The sequence below is a fragment of the Amblyomma maculatum genome, chromosome 6 (genome assembly GCF_055883805.1).
Source record: "Amblyomma maculatum isolate TAMU_Amacu chromosome 6, ASM5588380v1, whole genome shotgun sequence".
In the NCBI taxonomy this organism is placed as follows: domain Eukaryota; kingdom Metazoa; phylum Arthropoda; class Arachnida; order Ixodida; family Ixodidae; genus Amblyomma; species Amblyomma maculatum.
Genome location: NC_139349.1, coordinates 20,671,333 through 20,683,832, shown reverse-complemented (window position 1 = coordinate 20,683,832; position 12,500 = coordinate 20,671,333). Strand labels below are relative to the sequence as shown.

Here is a 12,500-nt window from a genome sequence, read left to right as displayed (position 1 = left end):
AAAGTTGTACGAGGTCGATGTAACAGTCTGAGTAACCAAAGCGACGTTCGCTCCAGTGTCAACCTGAGCGCTTTGAACTACCCTAACTGCAGCGCGTAAAACAGGCTCACCGTTAACTTCGTAATCGGCATCGCGCAGCACCGTGAAATAGTTAACGAAGTCATTCCACATCACACTAGTTCCAAAAAAAAAAAAAACGCAGCTAAATTGAATGGGCTTTTTACACGTTGAAATTGGTTTTTGTAATTCTACGCGCTTACATAGTGGACTGTGTGGCAGGCCACTGTGTAAAATGTATTTATTTTCAACAGTTTGGTACTGCTTCTTATCGACTTCAGCGTGGTGCATGTACAAGACTCCCGGTAAAATGGCGGCCGTGAGATTGAGTTCTCAGCGTTATGTCCATTATCACATTGCGCTTTAACTTGTCAAACTTGGAGCCCTGTTTGCTCCTGAGTCGTGTAGTGCACTTTTCAATCCTATAAGATTTGCTTGATGACGCAAATTCCTCTCAACTTGGAGAAAGTTGGCGAGGCTAAATAAACAGCAGCGCATGTCTCGAAGCCGAACCTGACAGGATGCGTTTTGTTAAAAGGTTGCGCGTTTAGCGCAACTATAGCTGAAAAAGCAGCGGCTTCATGCCAGATGAGGAAATATTTTTTCTGTAACGTCTGTGTGTGGTTCTTTCGACGTGCGTTCAAAGAAAAAAGCAGGCACTATCAGGCACCCACAAATAGGCACCGATAATGGCACTTTACTCAGACCCCGAGCTCAACCCGCTGGCACTTCAGAAGTGTGGTTAAACATAAGGCCGGTCATTCGCACTTTCCTCGTCTGCTTAATGTCAAGTTACGTCATGACGCGCCGCTCTATTACTGTGTCCAGGCACTACAGCTACCAGTTTTCCACCTCTTTATTGATTTAATTAATCAGAACTTTGGGTTTTTTTTTGGCTGCGTTTTGCAACTAAGCGTTCGAGCAACTAAATTCTTGGTGTTATCGTGCTTTCATTACTTTGTTTCCTGAGATCTCTAACCAGGCGCAGCAAGCAATGTTTCTTGCCGCAGAATTGGCAATACTCTTATTGAAAACAAAATTGTCCATCTCGAATACCAGACGCTTTGGCTATTTTGGCTCTAGAGTGTCATATTTTACGTATATGTTATATCGATAAAAATGTCAAATATATATCTAGGCTCCTAACTGACAAACTACACCCTACATTTAACTATATTGACCTAGACCCACTTTACGTCTTGTTCAAGGAAAGCACTGTTCCTTAGCATAGACACAATTTATTTGGAAATAAGTGTTTATGGCCCAGTGCCCTCGTTGAGTTATTTCGTAGCGGGGGCATTTAATATTTTTTTATTATTTTGGTTAATGTTTTCAATTGTAAAAACATTGAGTGGAGTGGCTCGAATTCTGACTGAACAGCATGCACGCTGTGCAGTGACGAAGGCAGACATGCCACAACACGGACTTAAAACTCTCCTTCTAGTTTGGTCATTGTGATTTCGTGCTCAAGTGTTAGTTGGTAGAGAGATTTTAAAATTTAGCTACAATTAGGCCACGTCTGCACAGAAACTATGGCGTCTTAGCTTGCAATTTACTTACAGGAAGGCTCTTGGAGCGTTGAGAAAGTGATCACAATTCCACCGAAGAAAGTACAAGGTTGGATTCTCGACAAAATGCCAGGTAAGTCTTTTCCCCTGGCTTCCAGTTGTACGCAGTTGTTCGAACTATAGTATAACGTACGAAAGCACTGGTTTGGCGTAGTTTATTTTGGTAGGTAAGGGGTAGAGTTCGATAATTCTGCTGCATTCCCGCGCTCAGCTCACGCAGCTCAAATTGGGGGGGAACACATTTCAGTGGGGCTGATGTGCTGGCGTGAAACCATCATGCGTACTGGATGATAAACATCCGACTATACACAATATTTTGGTTATCTCCTGGTTATAAAACATTTAATATATGTTAGCGGCAGCACCCTGAACCGCGTAAGCCTGCCAGGCATTGACAAGCGAGTCATCATTGAAAACTTTTGCTGCACAAAAAAAAAAAAAAAAAGACGGGAGAAGAGAACACTGACGAGCGCAGACTAACAACTAGTTGTACACCGCCTCCTTGCTTCATCAATAAAGCGCATGCACTCCAACACAAAGCCAAAACGCATTATCATCTCGTCAGCCCGAGAAATTACACCTCCTTGAGGAATAAGGGAATAGACGCTTCGCTTACTTATTTATCAGGCCCTAATCTCGCGATGTCTAAAGCTTCAAGAACTTACCGCTCTTTTTTTTTTCCCGAGCTCATCCAATAATTTTAGTCTGGCTGAAAAGCGGAGTACATTCTTGTCCACTACGCTTGCAAGCCCTGCAATGCTTAGGTAAATGCTGTCCATGCGCTGAATCTAAGGAATTGGCATGCTCCAGCAATCTTTTAATACATCGGCCCGTCTGGCTGACATACAAGCTCTTGAAGCCTTCGAAATCACTATACTAGGGCCTGATAATAGGTAAGCGAAGCATCCACTCACTTATTCCCCAATGAGCTAGAATTTCTCGGGCTGACGAGATGATTTTGCGTTTTGGCTTTGTGTTGGTGTGCATGCGCTTTGTTGATAAAGGACTGTTGGTGCTATAAACCAGTTGTTAGTGTACGCTCGTCCTGTGTTCTTCTCTTGTTCCGATATTCTTTGCTCAGTTCCATTTTTCAATATGCCTTACCCACTAGCCCCCCATCGCACTCTATTAGTCATCATTGTCTTGTTCGTACTCTTCGGCGTCAGTTCAGCTGTAACCCGTTTGGACTGTGTGCTCTATTCGTGGCACTGGATTTGCAAAAACTTACCGTATCCCGAAGCCCTCATATTTCAATGGCCACTGCAGGCTTAACCGCCACGCTAAGTAACGCCGTGGTGCGCTTTGCTGGAAAGCTAGGCTAGCGCTGAGAATGGCGACGATGAATGGGAGCAAATGACTGTGGTTAAGCCGATAGACTGCTTCCGTCAACCAAGACTGCAGAATGATGGTACTTTGGTTTTACTATAATTGCAGTATAGTATAATTCTAACTTTTGCCCCGTTGCGGTGGCTCAGAGGTTACAGGGCTCGACTGATGAACCCAAAGACGCGGGTTTCTGGCTGCGGCAGCCGCTTTTCGAGTTTAGCGGAAAGCAAGGCGCCTATGTGCTGTGCGATGTCGGCGCACGTTAAAGAACCCCTGGTGGTAGAAATTTCAGGAGCCCTGAACTACGTACGGCGTCTCTATGTCACTTCGAAACTTACTCAAGAAAACAAACAATTCTTGCCTCTTGGTTGAGATTTTTGCGAAATCTCTAATGACGTGTATAAGAAGAGATCCAAAATCCATTGACATAAATGATCTTTTTTTTTTCACTGAATTATTAACACTGAGATAATTGACTACAAAGTAGAAGGAAAAACGAGATGCCACCAGCGCTATTTCAATTCACGACTTCTGCTTTCCAGGCAATTATCTATTGGTTAAATTAATACTTAAAATTGATTAAAAAATCCCCTGTGCTTCCCTCTGTGTCAGTGGCTTTTGTATCTTGTTCTGTATCTCATAACCAAGCCCCTCATTTCGCCCTGTACTTGTAATGCTGATTGGCATGACGAGGGCTCCAAACCTGACGGCATTGACTTTAAAGGTGGATTGTGATTACACAGCTTCCACCCTTCCCTCTACATGACATTCTACGCGACCTTTGCGATACACACGACGTTCCACCTCCGCCGCTATGGAAGAGGGTGGCGCTGGCGAACACGGTGAAGGACAGGCTACACACAATACGAATACCTAAACAAGTGGAAGATGAAACAGGTGTCGCCTTAGCTCAGTCGATAGAGAACCGGACGCGAAATGAGGAGGTTGTGGATTCGGACCAAACGGGCAGTAGCTGATTTTTTTCTATTCTTTAGTCAATTATCACTACTTTTAATTACCACTTCGCGTTGATAAAAAAAATCGCCCATGATTTCTTTTTTGTCAATGCCTGTTATAAATGTATAGTGAAGTCTCTAATTTTCTCCGCATTTCTATGCTGATCAAAGGTCGTGCGGTCATTTCTGATACGTGTACTGGAGGTAGAACAATCTACCTTGCGTCATGCAACGATTTATTCACGCCATAGTTGTTTGTCTCATTTAAATGGATAGATGCTTCATTTTCTCATGTCATTGCCATAATCCCATAGTGTGTATGGTAACATTATTCACAGGGCTTCCATCTAATGTCGCACATTATAACGCGACGGCGTTAAATATCTCCTTTTCCTGAAAATCCGGTGTTGGTGCATGGCATATAGTGATTGGTCTTTGTATCGCCACGACACGAGAACGCATGACGAGTCTGAGTTCAAATTATTCCTCTCGAGCAATTTTTTCTTTTTTTTTTTTAGGTGCGCGCGCGCGCCCTGCTTAATATGCCTAAAACGTGGCTATACGGATCACCTGAATTGAACTCTTGGTCATGAAATTTGGGCATTCGTTTTTCTTGCGGTGAATTGGGAAATGATACGTTTAGTTTCGATCATTTGTTGTCATCATAACTTATGGAATTCAGCAAGGTAATGGATCTTTGAGGGGCTCCAAATTTTTACCGACGGTTTTCGGTGGAGTACGCGTGGTGTGTAGACTACAAACTCCGTTTTTTTTTTGTATTTTGTATTGCATTTTGTTTTCGCATTTTTACCGACGCCGCCATCAGTTATGCTATGCTAATGAACGGAGACACATGTTTTAAGAAATGCGATCAACCGCGCAGAGCCGACAGCAAATAGGTTTTAGGCTACTGTGCACGCATTCTTATGCAAATTTTGAAATTTGACTGCCTAAGAGTGATAATGAGATAGTGATTTGTAATCAAGGGAATAGATTGAATATCATAGTTCGTGTATGCGGCGACAAAGGGATACTTCTGAACGTGTTTTTCGTTTTCGTTTAGACTTTTATGCTCGGATAGAATTAGGCTATGTATAGAATTGCAAGGAGTCGAGTGCTAAAAAAACCCTACTCTAGTCACCTTTGTGAGAAGCATAAAGGATAAAGACTCTTATTTGGCCTTTGTGTAGCTGTCATCACGGACATCCTCATATCTCTGGATGACCGGTATTTGTACATCGTCTGCTGGATTCACGGTGACATTCGCCAGTATGACATCACTGATACCAAGCATCCTAAGCTTGTTGGCCAGGTAAGCATGTTTCGGTAATCCTCATGAAGTTCTTCCCTTTATAAAAACATCCCTGTGCAGGTTGAAATTCCGTAGTCGCATGGTCTTATATAAAGGTGCTACATTTCGGTACCTTATAGTGGAGGCCTTCTTCCTTTTCGTGCATATCCGTTGCCTTTTCGAATGATCTTTAGTGAGCTTAACGTTTCTTGGGAACAATTTTTCTCATTTTGTTCGCGCTTAAACATTTTGCGCAAATTCTCGCTAAACAAATATTGCCACTGACTTGCTTTTCTTCTCACTGAAATTGCTTTGTGACGGCCTTACGTCACAGATGGTAAACAAGCAAATGAGATAATCGAGTTTTTTCGCTTTGGTTTTCAGGTTTTCACAGGCGGCTCTATATACAAGGGCGGACCAGTGAAAGTGCTTCATGACGAGGAGCTGAAGGCAAGGTTTCCGTTCAATTTGTTTTTAAATCAGGTGAAAATGGCTTTGAGCGTGTCCGACTACAGTTGCCAGCTCATTTTGTGACTTCTGCAGCGCATTTCTGTTGCAGCGTTCAGTGTTTATTCACCTCGTTCTCATTTCAATCTTGTCTTGCCGCTTTATGCGCCTGAATGCGCATTTCTTGAAAAGGGTGACCCAGGAAACGCTCAAACTACTTCTATTCACTTTCTTCCATAAGAAATATGTATTTTAAGCTCAACTATCAAAATATATTCGCTCAGATATGCATCACAGAAAGATTTTAGTGTACAATACGAGACACAATCACGCCTGTTGTTTTATTTGAAAAAACATTTCCCACAAACTTTTCATTATCGCGCTATTAGGAACCTAGTTGTTGTATTCATATTCCTTATTCCTTTACCGTGGACTAATGCAACGTCGTGCGCTTGCATGTGGAAACTGAGTGCTCGGCAGGAGCAAGAAAAAACCCTTCCGCAGTTACGTTGCCCCTCATCTCCCGTTTCCTACAAAGAAACTCTGTGGCTCAAATTCGAGATTGCGCTATAAAACACCTTTAACAAGACTGCAAACATAAATGTTGTATCTTAATTCTTCGAAGCAATATGCAAATGGAATACCGGGTGACTAGGTCTCCTCACTTTTCTTACAAGATTACTGCAGTTCAGATGCTGCAGCGTAAATAGCCACCTTGATATGGAAAAATTAGGAAAAGTGTTCTCAGCCTTTCTTGTGAAGGCCATTGAGCCAGAGAGAGGAGCGCTAAAAATGTAATTCTGTGCAACTTGAAGCATCAGAGAAAAATAACAGGTAAGCTTCTGTATCACAAGTGGTTTTCGTATTGTGTCACTGCACCTAAGTGCTTTCCCTGTCCCCTTTATCAATAACAAAAATGGTATGATTGGATGACGTGTGCTGAGGTGCATCGCAGTCTGGCGATGGGAGGGTAAGGAATCGACCTTCTCATATTTTCAGTTAATTTATGCCTGGTGCGGCCATTTTACTACAGTGCTCCATTTTGGACACGGGCTCCCTTCCGCCTTTATTTTTCTTCGGTTTGGTTTGTGGGGTTTAACGTCCCAAACCATTATACCTCTAGCCGTTCACGGAGATCCAGTGCCAGGGCAGGCCCTTTCCAAAGAAAAAAAATTCCACAACAGGGTAGACCACCATACCACGGACTAGCTCTTGCACTGGTTTACGTCAAGTTGTCATCGGTAATCGGTAGCCCCACAACGCGCCTTGCAGTCTGGCCCACGACTACCATCTCGTTAGTCATGTTCTGGGTCTAACCCCCACGCGTCCAACGCATCCTTCAGGGGTTAAGCACACTGTTTTGGTTCAGTCAGCGTCTTTTACTTAGGCGATGAACAAGGGGGCTCAGGGGTTGGTTGGTTGGTTGGTTGGTTGGTTCGTTCATAGGAAGGGAAAGGCGCAGTATCTGTCACATTTGCTCTGTGGACACCTGAACCGCGCCGTAAGGGAAGGGATGAAGGTGGGGTGAAAGTGGATAGAGAGAAAGAGGAGCCGTGGTGAAGGGCTACGGAGTAATTTCGGCCACCTGGGGATCTTTAACGTGCGCTGACATCGCACAGCACACGGACGCCACTTCATTTCGCCTCCATCGAAACGCAGCCGCCGTGGTCGGGTTCGAACCCGGGAACTCCGGCACAGTAGTCGGGCGTCTTACCACTGCACCACCCCGGCGGGGCAAGGGGGCTCAGGGGGATCTACTTCACTTTTCTGGCTCAGGGGGATCTACTTCACTTTTCTGGGATGTCTTTTGGGGTTAAGTGGGCCTCCCTCGCTCATAAATCTCGATGATACTTTTTTGCAGCGAATTCGGTTTGTGTAAAATTCGGAGCCCATGCCCAACTTGTGGCAGTTACTACATATTACGAAATATTCGCTCTTTCACTTACCAGGTATGGAATCTCACTGTCAAGTGGAGGACTTCTGCAGGACGATGCGAGCGTTTTTAAGGCGAAAGCCTCTAATGACTCGTGACTCGCCATCATGTCCGTGCATTATCAGCGAGCGTCCGCGAGAAGTGTGCCACTGCTTCGCGAGATTCCACTTGTCAGTTATCCGGACGACGTCATCAGAAAAATAAAAATGCACTCTCCGCCGGGAATCGAACCTCCAACCCTCGGATCCTCAGCAGAGCGCTTTAATCAACGCCATGCCTGGGATCGTGAAACGAGCATCATAATTATCCTTGTCTAGCGTGAGGATGATGAAACGGGATTCCGCGAGTGACAGATTCTGTGCCTTCCCTCTCTTGTAAACCAATTATTGAACGTCGGGGAACTTTGATGCGTTCAGCGGAACGCTGGTTATGTTCGACGAGGGGCGCGGGATTTACCGTGGTGCTACAGCAACGCTCAGGCATTTCTCCACTGCAGATTCTGCAATGCTCTCAGAATTTTTCCACCAACAAAATATACTCGCTCGAATTAAATCGTAGTAAGACGTATGGACGTTTCTTCCTAATTAAGTTTATTTGTTAGTGAGTGGCGATGAGAAACGCTTGCAATTGCCGGACAGTTTTAAATTACAAGCACCTCATACGCGAAATGGAGGCGTCGCAGGTGCGCAGTGGACTTTTCTCGCAATAACAAGACGACGAACGCTAGCCCCACGACAGCAACCGGCGGTAGCAGGTGTATATTGGCGATGAGACCGAATGGGGAGAAGCGAAAGAAAAGTTAGAGATCAGGAAGGCCGCCCACCAGAAACACCCACGCTCATCTCCTCGTCGGTTCTCAGCGCACGTAGGCGAGTCCGGACGAGCGTACGTTCTCACAGAACTATTTCTCCAGCGAACTTGTGGCGTGCTTTTTCCAGGCCCCTTTCGCGCCCTTAGCTTCTTCGGGCATTTTCACACATTGGACGCAGCCCATGTGTGGTTTGATTTTTTTTCAGGGGCACTCTTCTTGCCAGACGGGCATTTGTCCGCATCACTTCAGCTTACTTGCCCTGTCAGTGACAGGAGCGCGTCGGCACACACTAAGAACATGAGAAAAAGTTTCTCTTCATCGCGTCTTTCACACGTCGTTGTTGAATCGTCTGCTCATTTAGGGGCCCTTAAGCTGCGTGCAGGGGGCACGCTTTCAGCTCTGTTATTCTTGTAGGCATGAGAGGTACTATATGCAGCGTTACTAGAGCTTCGAAAATTATTCCTAACAGCCAGCCAGAAAGAGCCCTGAGAAAAATGAATAGACTTGCCGCACTTGGCCTCTTAATGCGGCAGATGTTATTTTGTGTTCGTTCTGCCCATCAAACAAAATCGTATTATTTAAAGTGCTTAAGTTGGCTTCTGGCGCGGCTAGCTTCGCAATGTAAGGTGAGCACTTGTTCCACCTTAGTTGTGTAATAAAAAATGTCAGCAGAATGGCACCAACGGTGGAGACCTGTTTACTAGGCCCGGTCATCCGGCGCTTCAGCGGTATTTCACTTGCTCTTTGTTGCTGAATATGAAGCACATTGTGAAAGCGGTCGTTTGGGAGCATAAGAGATATTTCGCATGCAGTGGAGGACTATACCGCCTCAACAATCAGCACATGCTCAGGGTCTTCTACCTTACAGCTATGCGCCTCGCTCTCCGATCAGCTCCTCCGCAGGGCTTTTCATTTATGCTAGCAAGGCTCTCCTCGTCACGTCGTGATCTAGACAACACATAATATCGTGATATAGGTTACCGTGAGCGTCGCATAGACACAAAGGGGCTGATGCCAGTCTCGTCTTGCTCATCCACGACTTAATGAATTCGTAATTCTCGGTGCAGATCTGTATAGGTCTTTCCACTTACAACGAAGGGAAACTGCGCGACTAATACAGGATTTGGTTGAAGGAAAAGTTTCTTTCGTGTTTTGCATGAATCAACCCTGGATTTTTAGCCGAGCTTAAAAATATACAAGTACACGCAGTGTGATCGTACCACAGCCACGTCATGCGTAGGGAGCCGGGCTCTCGCGAGTATTGATCTATTCCTGCCATCGCCGGTGATGGCTTCAGTATTAGACAAAGGAGCTTCATTAGCGTTCAGTGACCCGGACAGGGCGGAAAATGTTAGTTTTAACAGCGTAACATGGGCGAATCGCGGTGAAGTACGCTTATTTATTTACTTATTTATTTTTGATTCTAGCAATGTCGGTGGCGGCGGCCGTCATAATTATATCTTGTTGCGCCCTAAGGAAAAATAACTCTCATATAAAGCGTGTAGTTTGCCTTCTCTCTTTCTTCACTTTACGTGCAGACCTGACGTAACCTAACCTACTTAGATGGCAAAGTAAAGTAGTCAGTCAGCAGTCCAATCCTGGTCGGAAATCGTAAGCGTTAAGCGTTATTGTGCAGTATGTCAACTTTGTTTAGTGACTTGCATTTTTCACTTCTCTTTCAGGTTTAATGCGTAATGCTTACGAATGACTATAGATGGCACTTTTGTTGTATTTAGACCATGAGATGAACGACCACAGCTGCGACGTTGGTACAACTGAAACTGGGAGCAACAAAGCGCTCTCTTGAAAACAAATGTAGCCGACTTTAGCTAAATTAGCCAAAAGGGAAGTGGTCCCTCGGACATAACGTTTCATTTAACTTTCGGTTGAGGCTGAGGTTTGCAGCAAGGTAATATGGGCGAATGCGACGATTCGGGATCAAATTTATGGTCTTGCTTACGCACCAGTGCGATCGCGATGTGTTTTGGATCCATTGTGTAAGGATAAATTTGAAAACTACGACATACAGTCGTAGTCTTCAATCTGATCGATTGTGCGGCGACATTATTGCTGTCGTGTGGTAGCCAGCGATTCTCATCTGTTCGCGCCGTCGCTGGTTCGTTGCCTGGGCTCTGCGCACTTCTGACTTTTTTTGAAGCGAGGGCTTTACTATATTCACCCAGCCAGGGTTATCGGCGCCACAACCTGACCTCAGGTGCGGCGCTAGTAGTCGGCGCCGCGCTTCTTCGCACAAGCGGCGCGCAGAGCCAGCGGCGTTAGGTTCTTTTCTTTCTTCTTCTGATTCTGCTTCGGATGTGTGACACGCGCAACCGGTGGCTGTCGCTTTTGCTGCTTGGCTTCTACTTTGCAAACCTGTTGTTGCCTCTTCACACACCTGGTAAACTTAATTCGTGTCGATACATATCTCCACAAATATGGAACATTGCCTGACACAATGGCGCACAACCTCGCAGTCTTCCGCCTACCCTTTCCCTCCATTGTCACCGCTGCCCATCTGTATAGCCATCTGGGACCTCTCCCTTCTAAATGCCCCTCGACACCATCGTGTCGTCTAGACAAGGCTGTGCTGTCCTTGCTGTTCGCAGACAGCAATGAAGGCGTTTAAACCCAGCAAACAGTCTTTTCACCATGCTTAATCGATTTTCCGCACTGTAAACTATAGTTTCAGGCCTAAACGAGTATTACTGGGCTTAGAAACACAGCATAACCGAGCGTAACATAGGTCTCGCTCGTATAAGCGGGCTGAGACAAGTTACGCCGCATTAATTTTTTTTTCTTTCTTTCTGCGGATCTCGTTGGCTTCTTTCAAACACAGAAGCACTTTATCAAACAGAGCCCTAGTACTACGCCCTCAAAAAAGAGGCGTTCGTTTATATAAATGTCCTTATTGATGCGCGTTGTCGAGTATTGATGCAAGCTACGCTTGTGTGTCATGGGCGCGCAGGAGCAACCCGAGCGGTGCGTGATCAAGGGCAAGCCTGTTCGAGGAGCAGCCCAGATGCTGCAGCTGAGTCTTGACGGCAAGCGGCTATATGCCACCACGTCGTTGTACAGTGCCTGGGACAAGCAGTTCTACCCGGAGCTCTACGAGTGAGTGATGAGTTTTTGCCAGCTTCACTAGAGTTTCGACTAACGATGCTGAGAGATCGCTTGAACTTCGAGACACCATCTGAAACCTACAGAAACGGTTTGAAATAATCTGATTTCAAAATAAAACACAAGATCTTTAATAAATGACAATGCGGTTTGCCCACTTTCATGAATCTTGACTGACTTATAGCAGAGAAATGTTCCAGATGCCGTAAGATAGATCAAGCTGCATTTGGCTAGCAATATTTTCTGGGCGTTTTTTAACTTAAAGGCCTGAAGTGAAACTTAAGTTCTGTAGCATTTTCAGCACTCTGCTGAATCACGTTGCATTTATGGCATCATAGCTGTCATGCGCACATCAATTGCTTGTAATGTATTACCTTTCTCGATGTCGATGTATGATTCACAGTACCTGCCCCATTCCTCTCAAAAGATGTACCTAGACCAGGCTGAAGAAGCAGACATACCGGTATCTATGAGCCAGCAGAAGGCCTGCTTAACTGTCTTAACAGGGAAGCGAACGGCGGTTGCTTCGAAGAGCAGCCGGAAAGCGTGATGCACTGAAAGAAATTTGAAATAATTTTTGTCGAAAGTCTGGAACATAGGCCAGCAGAGTGTGCATGTGTGAAATTACGACGTGGTGTACGCTTCAGCTGCCACGTGTTATAGTTACGCCTGCCTTTTCTGAAATGGTGCTAATATTTTACTACTGATAAATTAAATAATTCCTCGTGAAAAGCCCTTAAAGGCCAGCTGGATCTACGGAAGATAATTTCCTGCGGTCGCAAAAGAGCGGACGCGGGAACATGTTTCAGTGGCTTTCGAAAAGCACGCCCAGTTTTTATAGCGAAGCCTAATTCCTACCCGCACAAAATACTCGGGGCTTCAATTTAAGTTACGGGAGAATAAGAAAGAAAATAGCCGCTTCGTTCGGAGAAATCGCCGGCGGCCTTCAGCTCAGCCGGCTGGAGTTACGCGAACGATGGATTCGATTCGCAAG

The 12,500-nt window shown here is 45.3% G+C and overlaps 1 protein-coding gene across 1 annotated transcript in view; it reads left to right on the top strand.

The window, feature by feature from the left end:
• LOC146185208 (methanethiol oxidase-like) overlaps window positions 1-12,500 on the top strand; it is a 59,167-nt gene that overhangs the window by 32,956 nt on the left and 13,711 nt on the right. Inside the window, exons 7-10 of the mRNA XM_084606179.1 lie at window positions 1,620-1,698; window positions 5,098-5,219; window positions 5,583-5,648; window positions 11,355-11,500. Coding sequence (XP_084462305.1) covers window positions 1,620-1,698; window positions 5,098-5,219; window positions 5,583-5,648; window positions 11,355-11,500 — 413 coding nt within the window. The remainder of the gene's footprint in view (window positions 1-1,619; window positions 1,699-5,097; window positions 5,220-5,582; window positions 5,649-11,354; window positions 11,501-12,500) is intronic.